This window comes from Apostichopus japonicus, chromosome 19 (genome assembly GCF_037975245.1).
Source record: "Apostichopus japonicus isolate 1M-3 chromosome 19, ASM3797524v1, whole genome shotgun sequence".
NCBI lineage: Eukaryota > Metazoa > Echinodermata > Holothuroidea > Aspidochirotida > Stichopodidae > Apostichopus > Apostichopus japonicus.
The window spans coordinates 20,741,334-20,759,980 of record NC_092579.1 but is presented as its reverse complement, the minus strand read 5'-3'; the positions used below and the strand labels follow the sequence as shown (position 1 = coordinate 20,759,980).

Sequence of the window (18,647 nt, the reverse complement as noted above, 5' to 3'; positions counted from 1 at the left end):
CCAATAATACTACTTTAGGTAAACCTGCATTGTTTATCGTGAAATACTAATTTTGTACAAATGTGGTGATATTTTGTGAATGCAGTTGGCAACATCAGAGAAAATGATGTCATCACAATTCACCTGAAAATGTGTTTATTTTGTTTTGTTCTATTTTTTTTTAATTATTTAATTCACTTATTTGAAGAGTTATTTGAAGAGTAATATTTCCACAAGCAAAAAATTGCATCGTGGAGAAATTCTACTTACAGTGAACCTTGGCAGATAAGCAAACATTTCCAATGTATCAGGTTTCAAGGATAAATTAACAAAAAGATTGTAATAGAAAAGAAAAGCTTTGGAAGATTACATTTTCCGTGGTGACATCACTGACAACCTACTGTGATCCACTCCAGGGAAGAATTTGGGGTTTAGCGTCACTTTAGCCTGTCAAAATAAGATCCATTCAATCAACCATATCTTGACTTAGACGACAATTTATTGAGATGAGGATTACAACTAACTGTGTTAAACGTTTCTTTTCCATATAAACATTTTCTGCCACTGGAATATCCCTTTAATCATCTGAATACTTTCTAACCATTTCTGCAATTGTAATTCCAAAGGAGCATGTATTGTTGACCAAGAACCCTTTAGAAGTGTAGGTTGCATAATTCAGTAGGCTTGAAGAGTTTCCAAAAACAAGCATTTCTTTGATAAGCATGCCCATAGAAAGCACCTTGCATATAAATACTCATAGTGGTTATAAGATATTCCAAGAGGCATACCTAACAGGAATACTAGCATGGTATAAAAGAGAGGAACAAATACTGGATATGCTTCATGGTTTATTGAAATGTTTTAATCACCAACTGAGCAAGACACTTTTTGCAGCTTTTAACATGGAAATAGTGCAAAATCTTTGTTAATTCACTTTCAATAAGAATATAACATTGAGAGGTAATGTTCTGTTGATTTTAAAGTTTGAGTCGCTTTGAAATTTTTTTAAGAATTGGAATGTCAATGAAAATTGAAACAAAATTTATCCAAAAACTGAAGTTTCAGAATAGGTCACCAAAATATGGCTTTTCCCAATTTCCTTTCTAAAAACATTTTCGATGAACAATGGAAGGACCGGAATCGTCATACTCTGGCTTTGTAATCCACATCTGTTGGAAGGTGGACAATGAGGATAGGATGGAACCTCCGATCCAAACAGAGTATTTCCTCTCTGGTGGTGCGATTGTTTTGATCTTCATCGTGCTGGGAGCCAGAGCTGTCATTTCTTTCTGCATCCTGTCTGCAATACCCGGATACATTGTAGAGCCTCCTGAGAGCACTACGTTTGCATACAGGTCCTTACGGATGTCCAGATCACACTTCATGATGCTGTTGTAAGCAGTCTCGTGTATACCAACTGCTTCCATTCCTACACAAATGATGACAACAACAGAGAAATCAGTGGATGAGAATTGCACAGTGAAAAAAGAAAATTCTATAATACATCTAGTCTGCTGAATAGTTGTTTATGAAAACATTTCGATTGCAATCAAGATAATTTTAATATTCCATGGAACCAATTTTATCACAATAATATTTTAATTTGCAAAAGCATGCATTCATAGGCAGTTGTTTAGATACTTTTATTACAATGTTGTAATTCACATGGGTTGTTAGGCCAGTTTTTCTCATAAGACATCAAACTCAACCATGCCAAGCAATGGCTTTGAATCACTCCTTGTTAAGTCAGATGCGAACATAACAAGGAATGGCTGCAATTGCACACATGCCAGTTAATAGATTGCAGGAATTATCAAATACCAACAGTTGGAATTTAGTTGGGTAACCAGCAAATGTGAAAGGTTTGATATTGGAGCACTCATTAAGTTAATTAATGATGATACTACCATAAGTAATATGTTTTGAAGCTTTATTTAGTGCTCTGTACTGAAGCAGTTAACCATTGCCCTTTGCAGTTACTATACAGTACTTTTTTTCTTTTTCAAAAAACACTTTATTGAATAGGTGACCTTAGTCTTTCAAAAAGGAGTTACAGACAAAAAAAAGACTGATTTTGGAGGGACTCTGAAAGAATTTGTCAAAAACACTGCAAATAATCTTACCCAAGTATGAGGGTGCAAAGAGGACCTCTGGGCATCTGAACCTCTCATTACCAATGGTAATAACCTGCCCATCAGGTAGTTCATAGCTCTTCTCCAAGGAAGAACTTGCAGCAGCAGTTGCCAGTTCTTGTTCAAAGTCCAAGGCCACATAGGCCAATTTCTCCTTGATGTCTCGCACGATTTCTCTCTCAGCTGTGCAGAAATAGTTGAAATTGTTCTTAAATGCAGAAAACATCTGCTGGGACAAACCAATCATTCACAAACACTCAACGAACATGTGTACTAAGTTGTCTGAAAATATATCTCCACCTAACTGTACGAATTTGAAGATTAGTTCCATATCAGATATGACACAATAGATTATTCTAATAACACTGATTCTGTTAATACATATTTTGATATTAATACAGTGCACTCAAATTACAGCCAATAAAATTACACTGAAGAATACCAATCAAACATTACAACTGCTAATCATGTTTTTGCCTGATATTGTATAATGTAAACATACTGTATATTTAGGAGTTTGCAATTACTGGAAAAAATATTCTTTACTTCAGGTCTTTCATTTACCTTAATATCCACATATTTGATTTAGGCTTATCACTCTAATGAAAGACACAATGGTGTTTCTTAGTGGGGGGTTTTTTGGCACTTTTCCTTGTTGGCTCATCCTGATACCAATTGTAAAACTTTTGATCAGCCATATGCTTTCTAAGACATAAAACTTGTTCCCTTGCAAAACCTTTGGCTCAACTGTTAGAAGGTAACTGTAGGTGTATAATGAGAAACATACTTTACAGCCAAAGTCTGTGCCGAAAAAAACCTTTATGTGAAAGATCTTTATCCATAGATATATAGCATTATTTATTTTTAAGGCAGTTATTTTCCAAAGACTTACCTGTGGTGGTGAATGAGTATCCACGCTCTGTTAGGATCTTCATTAAGTAGTCGGTGAGATCCCTTCCAGCTAGATCCAATCGTTGTATGGCATGAGGCATTGCATAACCCTCATAAATTGGGACAGTATGTGAGACGCCATCTCCCGAATCCAAGACGATCCCAGTTGTGCGTCCAGATGCGTACAATGAAAGTACTGCTTGGATCCCAACATACATTGCAGGTGTATTGAATGTCTCAAACATAATCTGTGGAAACAATTTAGCTTTTCAATGAGCTCAAGTGTCCATGAATGAATGCTCAATGTGAAATCATAGATGAGAATACGTTCTTTACAAAAAACCAACGCTGCAGGCTTGATAACATATATGCTGCATGTTTTCTGCAGAATTGCATGCTTCCATTGGTTAACAGATAACCCACATGGATCATTGGTAAGATTCAAGTCTGCATTTCCAGGATTTGAACTTGGCAGAGATGAATTAACGGTCACATAGATAGGACCTGGACTGAAACCAACAACTCAAGTCCAGCGAATTCTGTCACTTAAGAATTTACTCCCCCTCACTAAAATACATCTAATCTTCACACTGGTGATGTCTGCTTTCATAAAATAATTAGTGTTCAATCGTATACTGTCATTTTAATTTTAAAATAAATTACTCAAAATGGTTCATTTTGACTGTAAAACCATCCATATTTATCAGGCAATAACATTAACAAGACTCCAACACTATAGATTATAGGACTAAGTAAATTTATGGGACTCAGATGTACCACATTCAACTACACGACTGGTGTGGTGTGCATACATGACTTTGACCTACTTCAAGGAGTACTAGTACAAGGTTGAAATTTGTTATCTTTTATAACTGACCAATGTTAACCTCGGAAAGTCGCACTCTAAGTTGTCTGTAACAAAAATTCCCCAAGTAGCAAGTAGCTCAGCATATTATCTGGGACATAACATGGTTTTCTATTAAAAAAGAAAGTCTTAATTTGCACACAATTTTTTTTTTTATGCAATGTATTTTACAGATTTTAACCAAAATGTGACCATAACTGCTGATGGCAATAATCTTTTCTGTTTCAGAAATATTTATTACCTGGGTCATCTTTTCTCTGTTTGCTTTGGGATTCATCGGTGCCTCTGTTAGTAGGACTGAATGTTCCTCTGGTGCCACTCTGAGTTCATTGTAGAAAGTATGATGCCATATCTTCTCCATATCATCCCAGTTTGTAACAATACCATGCTCAATTGGATACTTAAGGGTCAATATACCTCTCTTGCTCTGTGCTTCATCTCCTACGTAACTGTCCTTTTGACCCATACCGACCATTACACCCTGCAAAGCAAAACAGACACTAACAGTTAACAGTTAACAAACTGCAAAGAAGAATCTGAAGAAAAAAAACTAAACTGAACCCTTCTGATAAATGCTTTATTCAAAATATATCACTTTGAGACAAGACAAAATAATTTCTCAAAGGAAGTTTGATTCAAATATGAATAAAAGGTGGTGAACTAGGCTGACCTTAGGACTGATATCTAATTAATTGCTGGTATGAACACTATGGATAACATGCAATAATATTGCTCCACAATTGGTATGTACAAAGGAACAAAATAATGAACACTCACACCTTTTCTAATTAATACAACTCTGTGAGAGAAGATGGCATGTTATAAGGAAACTAAAAGAAATCTCTCATACCCTATGTCTTGGTCTTCCAACAATGGATGGAAAAACAGCTCTTGGTGCATCGTCTCCAGCAAACCCTGCTTTACACATTCCAGACCCATTGTCAATCACAATTGCAGCAACTTCTTCGTCAGACATTTTGAATATTTGTTACTTCTGGTGATTAACAATGAAAAATTTGAAATACTAGAACACAAATTGACATCTTAAAATTGTATTCAATATTACTTGCTTGACAAAACTTTGCTCTCTTTGTCTGGATTTTAACCTTTACCCCACCGTACAAGTAAATATTTATTGCATTTTTTTGGTAAATAAGGCTTACTATGTTACAAAGCAAACCTTTTTTCCCACATGTCCACAATTTATAATACCTCAAGCTCCACAGTTGACTTTGCTTTGAGTCAAACTTATACTGTCTTGATGTTAATGATGAAGTAAACCATTTCATTTGGTACCTTCTGAAACTTCTGCATCTGCATGAACACTGTTGTTCAGTAGGTTTAATATCTGATTTTACATAAACTGTAATTTTTCTTTTTGTTCTTTATGGAACATTTTGTAGTTTTAAAGAAGCTGGTGCATATGGTTCTTAAGAATTTGATGAATAATGCATAAAAGCAAAGGAAGTACAAATGGAATGTAAGTTACTGGTCTATATCCCTCTATATAAGCCTACACACTGAAAGTTCCTTGACGTTTATAAGTTTAAGTTAGAAATAGGCTAGCTCATATTTATAGACTTAATAGGTTAAACTTTAAGCACTGTAATTTTGCAGAGAATTTGATTTGATTTTGAATTTAATTTTAAAGTCAATTTGTCCTAGGAAAAATGTCCTAGGAAATTATTTGGCTCTGATTTTGGTATCAGTGCCGTGAAGTATGTAAGGTAACCTCAGACATTATTCACATGTGACACTGACAGTGACCAAGTTAGGGTCAATGGACACCTCTAGTCTAGGCTCTATACGTCTAGTTACCGATTCTAAATAGGCTAGGCCTAGGTACTAATTATTCTTTATTTAAGCCTGGGCCTAAATAGTAAGTTGTATTAATGTCAAGCCTCAAGATCAACAATTACACTTACAGACGAAAATCTGAAAATATGTATAATGTAGCCTAGGCTAGGCCCTAAGGCATCGTAATATTATCGTTAGGCTAATGCTACTTGTTACTCTAGTCTTACTAGGCCCTACGCTAGGCCTACCTTATCTACTGTAGTGTTAGGCTTAACGTTAGAGGCTAGCATAGCCTAAGCTAGGTTCTATCCACAGCCTAACCAAATACAGGTGACATCCTTCTTCAAACGTCGTTGTTAAGATTATACGCCTAGCCTAGGTCTATATACCTAGAACATATCATGCTTAGCGCAGCCTAACGTTAAGTTTACCCTAATGTTAGGTTTGGTTTAACGTGAAATCAAATTTTAATGTAACACGCTTTCTTAACAAGGAGAGAAGAAATTGGTCAGTGGTTAAAAGACTGCCCAGTTAATCATCCAAAGAAGATGGTTGCAAAGAAAATATCATACATGCGGTGTCACAAAGTGATACTTGATAGCGGCAATTTCAATAGCTACGCTGATCATGCGGTTGAGACACTGGATATTGTGCACGCTTAACTTAGGCATATGCGTATTTGGATCATATTCGATTTTTAACCCATATGCAAATTAAATGACGTAAAGAAGACGAAATTTACATCTTGGAATGTAGCATTATAAACTGGTTGACTTATGTATAGGAATGTCAATGGATTTTGGAAACAAGTATAAAGTCTTCTTTTGTATAAGGTACGAGTTGAATTTATACCTTATTAATAAGAAGTTTTTGTGAAAGAAAAGATAAGCAAACCGTGAATTATAAGATTTTCTTATAAAATGCATAAGCCACACTACTTTAAAAGTTGCTATGGTATATTCTATCTATTGGATAATATGATTGGCTTACATATCGTGACGAATTTGAACAGGCCGTAAAGAGCACGCACAGCCTCGCTTTATTTGCATGTCTCGTAAAGTTACGTTACAAAGAAAAGCGCGTAAGCGCGCATGCGTACAAATTCTACCTGTCATATGATCACGAGTAGACGATGATATAGTGACAGCTGTAGCCTACATGATATGTACGTTTCATACATGTACTAATTATGTGCGCATTATTTGTCGTTATTGTGTTAAATATTTATAGCCTCAATGCGTGGTTAATTTAATACATGGCCACATAATTTGCTTAGTCCTCCTGCGTATATAACCGTCTGCCTATGATCTGTTTGTCAATAGAAAATTTGTCATTTCTTGGTAGGTTTCCTTACATTTAAAAAAGAATTGATAAGTAATCAAATAGTTATACTAAGTTAACTTACCGCCTATCTCAGCGTCAGAGTTTTCGAGAGAATTTGTAATGAATGTGATGTAGGCTAGGCCGAGCGTAGTTGGTACTGTGATAGCATATTTTGATTAAACTGAGGGAAGGGGAGCGCACCTTATTTCGTGGGCCTAACGTTGGGTCAAGTTAGAAATTAGACTATTTAGAGGGCATATGATATGCCTATGGCTTAAAGTTAGGCCTATTAAAAGTAAACCAGCAGTTGTACAGGTACTGATTAGGCTAATGAGAGTGGAGATCTCGGACAGTGGAATTTCTGAGCAAACTGTTACTGTTACAAAGTGTTAGTGTTATCCCTAACAAGTAACATAGCATTAGGCCTATGGATAGTGAATCAGTTTCTTTGAATTTTGAAATGTTTTGCAGCCTTAAGTAACTTAGGATATTGAATTTTAGTTCCCCAAGTGTGTACAAAAGAAGAAGGTATTCCTGGCCTAAGTTGAACCCCACCATCTTTTGGTGGTGGGAATTCTCTTTAGTCATAGGTTAAACTATACCATTGCTAATTTCTACAACAACAAAAATAAGATAGGACTATCATTTTAATATTTCCTGAATATTGAACAAAAGTCATTGCACAATGTGACCAATCGATGCCTGAGAAAAGTGAAAGGGCAGGCTGACTTAGTGAGCATATTTCCCCAACAAAGGCTATTAAAAAAAGAAGCAATAAACATTAAAGATGTTATCACCAACTAAAGTATAGATGATGGTGGTGAATCTCTGCATGGTCAGGGATTCTAACAAAGAAGTTAGGCCTAGCTAATGGCCTTGGTCGAAAGGCCTGTGGAAGGTAATAGTCTTGGACAAAGGATGATCATAAAGAAAAAGCAAGTTACCTTTTTCTCTTTGCTTTCTTTATCCTCCTTTCTGAAAATTTGTCCAACATTTGAAACCAAAACTTGATTGCTCAGGCTGGGCTTCTGTTGCTGATGTTCACTCAATTCACCATCAAAAGCCATTTCAAATTTCATCTCAATTATTTTTTCATCCGTAGAGCAATATGGATTTGGAATGCCTAGGACCAATGGCAAGGCTAAGAAGTGAGCCAAAGTGTGCTAAATGCAGGAACCATCATGAAATTGTGCCTCGTAAGGGACACAAAAACAGATGCCCTTGGTTCAATTGCTACTGTAAAAAGTGCTCATCCACAACAGAGAAGAGAGAATATTTTGCCAGACGCCAGAAATACAAGCGAGATCTGAAGCTGTCATCACCTGATCAGAATATAAATGAGGATGTGCAACTTCTTCTAAGTAAGGATCAGCTGTAATCATTATTGCCCCTAAATTTGAGCACTCTTAAAAAAAAAATCTTATTCCTCTTAATGTCTCATTTACTATATTAGCAAGGGTTAATCATTTCTAACAGATCTATGTTATAACAGGAGACTTTTCCCACCTCAAAGTGGGAAAACCTCAATTTGTGTTTAAATAGTTAGACACATAACACAATATAAATGAGGTTATCAACATGCAGTCATAAACTGTCATTGGCAATAAAATGAAATTCCTGAAGAAAAAAATGAAAACACCTTGTACTGAGAGAAAAATTAAATTAATGTTACCCAGCAACATACACGAAAGTAAGTGCATAAAAGTAATATAATATAATTACCAGTTATGGCAGTTTTTACCACTTAGTGTGAAAAAAAAGGGTTTATTTCCTTCCAAGAGATCGAACCTGATGAACGCATTAGAACATCATGCCAATGTCAACAGTATAATTCTAAAATATGCCAGAAATTCAAATAATGGTCACCCATGAACACATAGTTTTGCTGCCATCTTCAAAGCATTTGCCTACAAAAGGGATACTTAATATCACTAATCAATTTTCTCGAATATCTTCCTTCATTTAATAATACTTTTCAATTATCTTCATTCCTCTCTGGAGTTGAAACAGTACCTCATCGTATATTGTGGTCATAGGACCCTACTTTAGTCATCTCAGGAAGAGATGATTGAGGCTTGACTAGTCAATATAGTTTTCAGTTGAGTGTCTTTAATAAAAAAATCATTTAAATGCCTCCCACAACCTACAAATGAAGAGCAGTTTCTAAGTAAGTTTATTTGTATAGAAATTGTGATTATTTGAAATGGAATATTTTCAGTCAGAAAATCAGCACTTAACTTTACGAGTATCTTTTCCTAGTATGCTAGAAAGACTGTTACCCCCAACTTTACTATTAATAAGCCCTTTCTTTGTTTATGGTTAAGTTCAGGTATATACTCGATTATTATAGTATTAGCATTACTTGGGTTTCAAGTTCATGTGTATAGTTTAGTCAGGAAATGCAAATGCTAATGGTGTGTGTTGGGGAAGGGGGGGGCGAGGGGGAAAGAGAGAGGTGGGTTATGAGCTTTAACTGGCTCATTTGTGTGTATAAAGTCACATATTCATAACATATATACATATATATGTATCTCTTGTAGACCTCAAAGTCAATAACACAGACAAAAAGGTAAAGCCTCCTGACAGCATTGAAGAACCGACAGAAAGCAAGTGGAGGACGCCTGACTATAAATGGAAGTACAGATTCTCAGGAACGATTCAAAACAATATGTTCTATCCAGCAGTCCCAAACACAAGCGCTGTCCAGCCACATGCAGTGATGTCCCCCACCAAGCAGTTTGAGGCTGTTTCACCTCCCGAAGAATCACCACAAAGTCCTAAGGTTAGCAAGGTTAAAGCTTGTTCTGAGTCTTGCCCGTATTGCACTTGTAGCCATATCGAGAAGTTGTACCCACCCACACAACAGAAGCAAAGTTACACTGACTTGGAAGATTACCAGCCAACATCCCACGAACCGCCCGGCCCATTGATGAGCACTCCCAACTATTATCCAGAACAATGGTCTCCGGAACCAGATATCTACTGTGAGCCATACCAGACTCACTATCTTGATAGCGTCTCACAGGTTACAGTTCGTGAACAACCGCACCACTCACCTACCCCCAGTCTGAGGTACCCCTTTAATGCTAATGTGGTTTCTCAAAACATGATTAACTTCAGGTTTATGCAAAGATAATTCTTGCAGAGTTATGAACAGCTTTAAACTGTTCTTTACTTTTGTCATTTTTTTTTTACTTCCTTTCAATACAAAAGTATCTGCAGTTTTTAGGACCCTTTCCAAACTATTTTTTCTTGTTTTTCATAACTTCAACAGTGTTTCTAGAAAAAAATCTGGTTTTTGAAACTTGCATTTTGAATATATATTTACCTTTAATATAGTTAAAAAAACTTAAAACATTACAGAGTCAATAAAATAAATGTCTTGTAGGATAAATTACAACTTGAATGCTGAAATGACAACAGACAAGAGTTACCTAATGGAACAAAGGTAAAGACCAAACAACATGGACAACATTAAACGACATGATTTTAAAGGTTTGGTGACTTTGTAGTTCAGATGAAGACATTGACCATTTATCCTTTATACCGACTGTTCCCCTTCATCCCTAATTTATGCAAGAAGAAGAGGAATGCAGACAACCAAATGTTATGACATTATTCTTATGTTTGTATCTTGGAGGTATCTAGAATATTGAAATGTTACTGTCCCTTTTCTTTTCCTCATGAGATGATCCTCACTTTTTGGGGGGGGGCAGGGCAGAGGAGATAAAACTTATTAAAAATCATATATAAAAGTTTCAGGACATACCAAATTGAGGCTGCCATGGCAAGCACAAACCTGGTTAAAGGTTTATTCATAGGGTAGCAACAAAAAGAAGACTTGGCACAGTAGATGCTTCAATGGCACACCAAACCACCCTTACAAACATGTATCTACAAACATATTACTTTTATCAATAATATTAATAACAATTAAAGATTTGGGAAAAAATGTGTATTTTAGTCTTCTGCAACACACAAAACTACCTCAAGAATAAAACAGATTAAAATCTAAAAATCACAGTCATCCTTATCATAATAAAGTAACATTAAAATGTAGCATTTCATATATCAGCACATATGTGTCTTAACAGTTAAAACAACATCTCTGCACATAAAGTTATCTCTTATCTTTCTATTTTTTATTAAGGGAATCTTCCCTTTGATCACTTCAAAAGACATTGTTCTTAAGCTAGTACAGTCTCATTACTGTTTCATTAAACATTTTATCATGTTTTATTAGTTATTTACTCATCACAGTCATCATATTTTACAAAGTTTCAAAGAATCTTAGAGGAGTGTCCAAAGAAGAAAATAAATATTTTATTGATTTACCTGTGGATATTTTGTCACCACTTTAAATTTTAGTTTTTTTTTTAATTTTATTTTCTTCTTGTTACTGCTTTGTTAAAGATTTTATCATGACAAATACTCTTTTTATTAGTTATTACACATGAAACTCATCTTGTTTTTCAAAATTGCAACTGTTTCAAAGAAACTTAGAGGTGAATTGAAAGGAAAAAAGTTAAAGGAGTGGTGTCAATAATGTAAATGTTACATCATATATGAATATTATATAGTTTTATTTAGTTGATATTGTTTGTTTTTTTACTTTGGCTTGTAGCCAAATATTTCTCAAAAATGTTTTTTTTTTTTTTTTAAATATTATGATACTAAGAGTTGTTGTTTGCTACAATAGTTGCATATTGGATGTTGACAGTGTTTGTCTAATTTGAAAATAAAAGCAAAACTTAACTGAATTATTTTATTTACTTCATGTTCTGTTTCACACAATAGTTTTTTTTTTTTATTGTGGAGGAAGAGGGAGTAAGATGAAAGAGGCAAAGCATGTCCGGAGAAATCTGACTGCTGGTAACCCTAGACATTGGGCAAGGTCAATGAGATGTTAAACCCAAGGCATACCAAGTTTCTACATCTGGGCTGGTGGGAGGGTGTAGGCATAGAGTGCATTATGTCATAGGATGTTAAGCCAACACTAACAGGGTACTGAGTGGCACCCTTGTTTACTACCTATGTTATTTATTCTACTGCAGTACCACAACTTTATGAATTTGTAGAAGGGTGCTGCTATTTTATAGCATATGGAAAGAAGTAAAATTAAAATGTATAGCTTTTTATCTCATGGTTTTCTTTACTAATCAAAACAATAACATTTCAAACTCATTCCAAAGCCAAATAAGGTCATATCATTTGTTGATCAAAATTTAAAAGCTGAAAAACATGGACACTGTCCATGTTTTTTGGGAATGTCTGTAAAAGAAGCTCTAAGAAAATTCAGCCCTCCTCTGCTGAATATCACCAGAAATTTTCTGTTTCATGTGTTGGACTGCACATTACCTTAACTTTTTCATTGGGTGGAAAAAGCGGTGCCAGTGTGTTTAATGAATGAAAGAAAGAAATCGACCTCACATACTGTTTATTTTACACAACTGTGACCAGCAGTTTGTCATTTACAGAACTGGCGCCACCTATCAAGAAAAACTTTCAGTGAAGATGGCGCTCGACTTTTATTGGCTGAATTTGGGTTTGACCTATTCCATTACAAAGTTCACATTTCAACTGCGTTCAATTTTAAAGAACGCTGATCAAAATGTTTGACATCATATGAATTATAATTGGACGAATTTAGAAAGAGTGGGGCGTGCCAGCTATCCATGCCCGTATTTTTATAAGGTAAAACTATTGTCACGGTCTGTTACTCACTTTTATCAAATTGTAAATTGCCGCCTTACTTTCACACCAGCTTATAAGCAATGGTCTTAATTCATATTTTGATAGAAAATTTGTACTATAAGGGTAAATGCCGCTAGAATATTTTTCTTCGTAATATGATGAAAAACATTTTCACATCAAGCTAGCATTAATTTCAGTTTTCTTGATTTTACGTACCCAACATCTCTGCTGAAACAGCAACTCTTTCTTGTGATCCCACCGAAATCATGGACCAGTGTTTACATAAACTTGTCCATACTAGTCCGCCAAAGACTCCCTTGACAACTTTTCTTGAAAAGACAAAGGCTGAGTTTCTGACATAGTATTTCGGTTAGCCTTCAGGGCTAGCGGTAACGATTTTCTATATTTATCATACCAGCTCGTATTTAACGCCTTTCTACACTTTTTGCAGGCCGAAGTACATTATCGATTAGTCCCCTTCTGTGACTAACAATGTGCCATATTGTCTTGTTGCCCTGGTAACAAACAATGGTTATAGTAGTGCTAATGGGAGGTGTTTGTAACTGGTGTTAAAATTGTCCATTAATCCTATACGGTATCAGGAGTTAATAGTAGTCCGTGATTTGTAAAAGTGAATCTCCGGCTTATTATAGTTGGTTATTGAAAATGTTTTAAACGAATCTAGAGTTCATTGCTTAGATTGAATTTTAGGTTTACTGTAAAAGTTGGAATTTGTCGATGCAAACAAAAATGATTTCTTCCATTCAGCAAAACATTTTGCCATTTTCCGCATTTTCATAGTGTTATATGGTGAATGTTATAGACAATTAGCAGTGCTATACGGGGCCAGTGTAAAGCAACAGTTTTAGTGTCAATTGATGAGTCCATGTTATAGTTAATGTGAGAGTCATTACTATAGGGCAAGTTTTAGAGTTAGTGTTATCGTCAGTGTTAGGCACAGTGTAGTGGGTCAGTGCTAGAGTTCTATGTCTTAAAGTCAAACTGTGACGGAATAAAAGACTAAGTAATCGTATCTAAGGGTTAGTCCCTCACGTAGCAACTATAGCCCTACACCGTTATGCTAGGTGGGCTGATCAGTGGACACGACGGACCCACCCCTTGGCGACCATGATTAACTTGATATATCCAGTTGAAAGTTTACACAAGAACCGTTGCTATTTATAGCAGACGGAACAAAGTATCACTCGAGGCTATGTATTCCCTGCTTCGTACAGGTAGGCGTATATTTTAGTGCCTTAATATCGTCTACTCTCCGACGTATACAAGGTAACAATAGTCATCATTGATCGGGCCTCCATAATTACCATTGTCCTTGTTCTCCATATAACTGTATGTATTAAGTGAGGTAGGCATCGAGGGGTAATAACACACTGTCAAACATCACAATAGACCTTTAAAGGGCATTACCGCCTAAAAATAGACGTTATTGCATGACCCATACTTTCCTATCGTTGTTGATGGTGTAAAATTATTTTAGGGATAGCTGACAGAGTAATGCACAATAACATGGTGTATATGGCGCAGTGTTATATGGTAAACCTATATGAAGTTGAGTCATGACAGCGACTAAGTAAAATGTAGGTGATTGGGTGGTTCTTGGGAACAGCATAGAAGTGTTGACAGATGACACACAATGTCTTGTTTACATCTTCATTAATTTGGTCAGCTTTCAATATCTGGATATTGGGATCTTGAAGGAAAACAAACCATATTTTGTAGTTGTGCGTCAATGGCATTACTCTAGTTTGTTTCAAGTTTATATGTGTTCTTGTTGTACAAAACGAATAAAAATTCATATAAATTAACATGTGAACTACCCTTTAAATATAGAGCTTTCAAACTTTCACGGTATTTCCTCCAGCGTTTGGTAGAAATTCACACAAGGGATCCAATCAACTCTTAATTTGTCTCGTTTCTCTTCTGCAACTGTAAATTTATGTTCTGTTTGTTTCATCTTTAATAATGTCGTCTAATAATTGATCCTCGAAAAGCTGCTTTAAGTCTTGTGCTAAAGGGGCCATCCTTGTCTTGGGACGATCGATTTAAAGATCGAAACACTTTTACTTCAATAGAAGAAATCATAAGATCAGTATATAGAGTAAGATACGTTGTACCACCATATTACTTCATAGTGTATAGTTACACATGTGAGAAATTGCATAGAAGGAATACACCGGCATGTCATGAAATTATTTCATCCTATTCTGTGGGATTCTTATAGCGTCTTGAGGCAGTATATAAAATTTGAAAATCCATGAAAGACTTACAAACGCAGACGACAAGGAAGTTGCTTCCAACGGGACTTGCTTAAAGGAGATACTTTCTTCAAGGTTTTTTTCATCTGGGATACGTGTGAGCTGCCAACGATATTAATATGTGGAGTGTCGTACATATGTGTGTGTGTACGAGTTTGTTTAAAATAAACAACAAAATTAGCCTTGACTACTGAGTTCTATAGGAAATTGTAGACCAGTCTGCACTCAATAGGGAGAAATACATCAGTGAAACAGCCTGATTACTGAAATAGCAGATTTGAAATATTTTGGAACTGATTTGAAAGAGTGTGGCATTCAAATTACAGTCAGACTCAAACGAGTATATGTGACATTTTGATAATAACCCTGTTTATAGCCGAATGGAACTTTCTTAATCCTATACACGTTGTTTGTTTACACACTCTCTAAACTGATGGTTTGCATGTGCATTAGAAATTATAACCAAAACCCCAAACCGGGAATTGGCCGTCATTTCTCTCATATAACCCTTGAATTTTCATTAATTTTCACTGCAATACAGGGAAGTGAATCATGGAGATCACTCAGTTCGGAGACATACTTGTATAGTGACTATTCAAAGATATCGACATGAACATACAGTATGACTGATATTAGAATATATTCACAGGTGCTATAAAATGGTAATTGTGAAATTTACCTGAAGTTGTCATTATGAAAGCCGCTTTACATAGCGACATTGGCCATGCGGGCAACAAGGGTGAAGACAAGAAGTTGGACATGACTCTGTCCAACTTGGACTACATGAGACGTAAGACAGAAGTCTATATGTCCTCACAGAGAAAATCATTTGTGGCTGGACTGGAGAAGAAACAGGGTACATGGATACGTCAACACGAAAGAACGGCGTCGAAATCGAACAACCAAGCTAAGTTGAGGAAGGAGAACCGACAGAAAGCGGCTGAAGAAGAGGCTCGGAAGGCCAAAGAGAAAAAAGAACGAGAAGAGAAAGAACTGGATAATGAAAGAAAAATTAAAGAGAGCAAAATGGCGGCAAAAATGTTTACTCGGAAACAGTTAGCACCCCGAAAGAGCATGCTACCAAGTATTGATGATATTTACGAGCCAGTTGAAACACCGCCTCCACCAAAGGAAACCAAATCTGTCACTTTTAGGAAGTTAGCTAGAGCGATAGGTATGGCAAGTATCAGCTTCGGTAAGATGGTCCCCACCGGTGAAGGGGAAGGATCGTCTGCGGAAAGTGCATCATTATTTCAAAAGAAAGTTTCGGCTGCTTTAGGTCAGGAAGAAAAACTCAGTTTTAGTAATTTAGTAATGAAAATTAAAGTCAAACAACAAATGGAGCAAAGACAAGCTGCTCTAGCAACAATACATGAGAAAGAATTGGAAGAAGAGAGTCGAAAAAAGGAGGAGAGAGCTAGGGAAAGACAGAGAAGAATAGCTGAACAACAAAAGCTTCCTCCTTTGTTACGGAGGGGGAGTGTCGTGTCGTCCATATTGAAAGAAGTAGATGATAGAGAAGAAAAAACGGAAGAAATTATGCAACAAGAGCCACCGGTTCTCTCTGGGCCAGACCCAATCCTCATCTCAGAAGTTTTGCCAAAGATAGAAATCCTTAAAGATAATCCTCAGCTTCCTCCTGATCGCGGGCCGACCAAGAGAAGGAGACGGAGATCACGAAGAAGGACAAACGACTTGACCAAGTCCAAAGGGGTTAATGATCCTTTGAAAGACGAAAGATTTATCAAATTGCAACATTTATTAAAACCGGAACTGAAAAAGAAAGAGACAGAATTATCGGGGCTTACGACAAATATATTAGCAGCAAAGAAATACGCGAGATGGTGGAAAGCTGGGGCGTTGAACGCTGCAAGTGAGGGGCAATGACGGGAAGAAGGAGGGGAGGAGCTTGGAGATGATATGCTAAATACGTCACTCATGCATATGTATGTTATTATGCACTGGATGTCTTCAGTAAATGCAATTAAAAAGAAGAATTTATGCAGCTATTTCGATACTTTGTTAGGCAGGACATGCTAGCTATACTTTCGAGAGCTTATTCTGACTTTATTTTGAGTATCTATAAATTCGTATTTAACAATGCTAATCGTCTGGAATGTGATGCCTTATTTAGCAAATGTGACTATTACATCAGCTTATTCTCAAACCATATTGTTAAGTTTAATCCGTTAGTCTTGTCCTACTTTTACTATTTACTCCAAGATGGGAAATATTACGTTAGCTTCTCTATATGAATATCAGGAGGCTCAGAATGGATGAATTTTTATAAATTCATTTCTATGGAAACGCATGAAGATGCCGTTTTCAAGTCTTTAAAAGTTTCTTCAAATGATGAATCCACAAGTCTAAAAAATCCAGCAAGTTGAACAATTCCACAACATTTTTTTCAGGGGGGGGGGGGCAAATTAAATTTCAGCAATTTAATATTCTGTAGGAAACCGATGAAATATAGAAAATGTTACAAACGCTATAATGATTTGGTATGAATCTTATCGCTTCGTGAATTTGCAACAAATTGTTAATATAGGCCTATACTCACTCATGTTTTTTTTATGTAGATCGTTATTTTACAACAAAATGTTAAATTGATCAAGTGCGTACAAGATATATCAGAAACATGGGAAACCAGACCGCTTTAGTTGGTCAGAATGTGAGAAAACAAGAATAAGTACATTTGTAGTTTACTCAACGAAGGCGCTTTGTATTTTACAATTAAACATACATGTAATTCCGTATAAGAGTTAGCCTATACCATAGAAAGACATTCACATAATAGGCCCAGCCTACAAGAAGGCTATACTGTGAACAGTACAAGTTAGCTGAGGACCGCGAACGCTCTGTGTCTGACAGAAACTGCAAGAATAGTGTTTTCTCTTTTGCATATATACTCCAACTATTATATATCTAAGGAACTTCTATAGACCATTGTAACTCAATACACATTCGACAGACAAATATGTGATCAAAACCATCGGGAATTTCTACATTATGACGTAAGTGTAAACATTAAAAGGATTTAACAAAGCCTTACGACGAGTTTCTCACATTGCAACGCTAATCAAATTTTCCCGTGTGAATTTGTAGTATAAAAGACCGATAGTTTCTGTAGGTATCAATTCAACTGTTACCAATCCTCGACTACTGCGTACGGTATGTATTGTATACTGTATTATACCTTACCAATGCATGTTGTTGACATTTTACGATCCGAAGAATTACGTTGTTTTTCATATCACATGTCTGCCTAATCCCGCGGTCTTTGTTTACCTCCATGGCAGGAATAAGAGCTGATATGATTATATGCCTGGAATCCATTGACTCTGTTATTATAGCACATTGCCTTGTGTTTGTCGTATATAAATCCGTATAATAAATACAGTTTCGACATACTCAAATACGAAATAACTATACGGTACGTCAATGAGTAGCTCACTGTTGCCATAGAAACAAAAAAAAATTATAAGTTAATTTTGGATACTATTCAGTGGCATAAGATTGTAACCTGTAAAGCATGATAGAGAAAAGCAAGGCTAAAGTTATTAGAGGAGACACGGTTGCCTATGACAGCGTTAAACGGATTCTTTAGATACGAATATGTAGAACGAGCTCGTCAAGCTGAGCATCGTTTTTGTGAAAGGGGGGGGACATGTCCCCTCACTGTTTTAGTAG

The 18,647-nt window shown here is 36.0% G+C and overlaps 2 protein-coding genes and 1 long non-coding RNA gene across 4 annotated transcripts; 2 read left to right on the top strand and 1 right to left on the bottom strand.

The window, feature by feature from the left end:
• Positions 1-814: 814 nt before the first annotated feature.
• On the bottom strand, positions 815-6,387 carry LOC139959728 (actin-5C-like). 2 transcript variants are annotated; one of them, XM_071957549.1, is made up of 6 exons: positions 6,237-6,387; positions 4,718-4,861; positions 4,109-4,348; positions 3,004-3,250; positions 2,103-2,294; positions 815-1,408 (listed from the first exon to the last, which is right to left on the bottom strand). In XM_071957549.1, the coding sequence occupies exons 2-6, from the start codon at positions 4,841-4,843 to the stop codon at positions 1,083-1,085; spliced, it is 1,131 nt and encodes a 376-aa protein (XP_071813650.1). In that variant the 5' UTR covers positions 4,844-4,861; positions 6,237-6,387; the 3' UTR covers positions 815-1,082. The 2 variants fall into 2 exon arrangements, with proteins under 2 accessions (XP_071813650.1, XP_071813651.1); XM_071957550.1 differs by having other exon boundaries at positions 4,718-4,858; positions 6,237-6,368.
• Positions 6,388-6,843: 456 nt separating this feature from the next.
• Positions 6,844-9,555, top strand: LOC139959729 (uncharacterized). Its single transcript, XR_011790214.1, has 3 exons — positions 6,844-7,004; positions 8,090-8,348; positions 9,528-9,555. It is a non-coding gene; the product is annotated as an uncharacterized lncRNA (long non-coding RNA).
• A 5,287-nt stretch (positions 9,556-14,842) lies between these two features.
• On the top strand, positions 14,843-17,369 carry LOC139959727 (uncharacterized). Its single transcript, XM_071957548.1, has one exon. The coding sequence runs from the start codon at positions 15,651-15,653 to the stop codon at positions 16,842-16,844; it is 1,194 nt and encodes a 397-aa protein (XP_071813649.1). The 5' UTR covers positions 14,843-15,650; the 3' UTR covers positions 16,845-17,369.
• Positions 17,370-18,647: the final 1,278 nt, after the last annotated feature.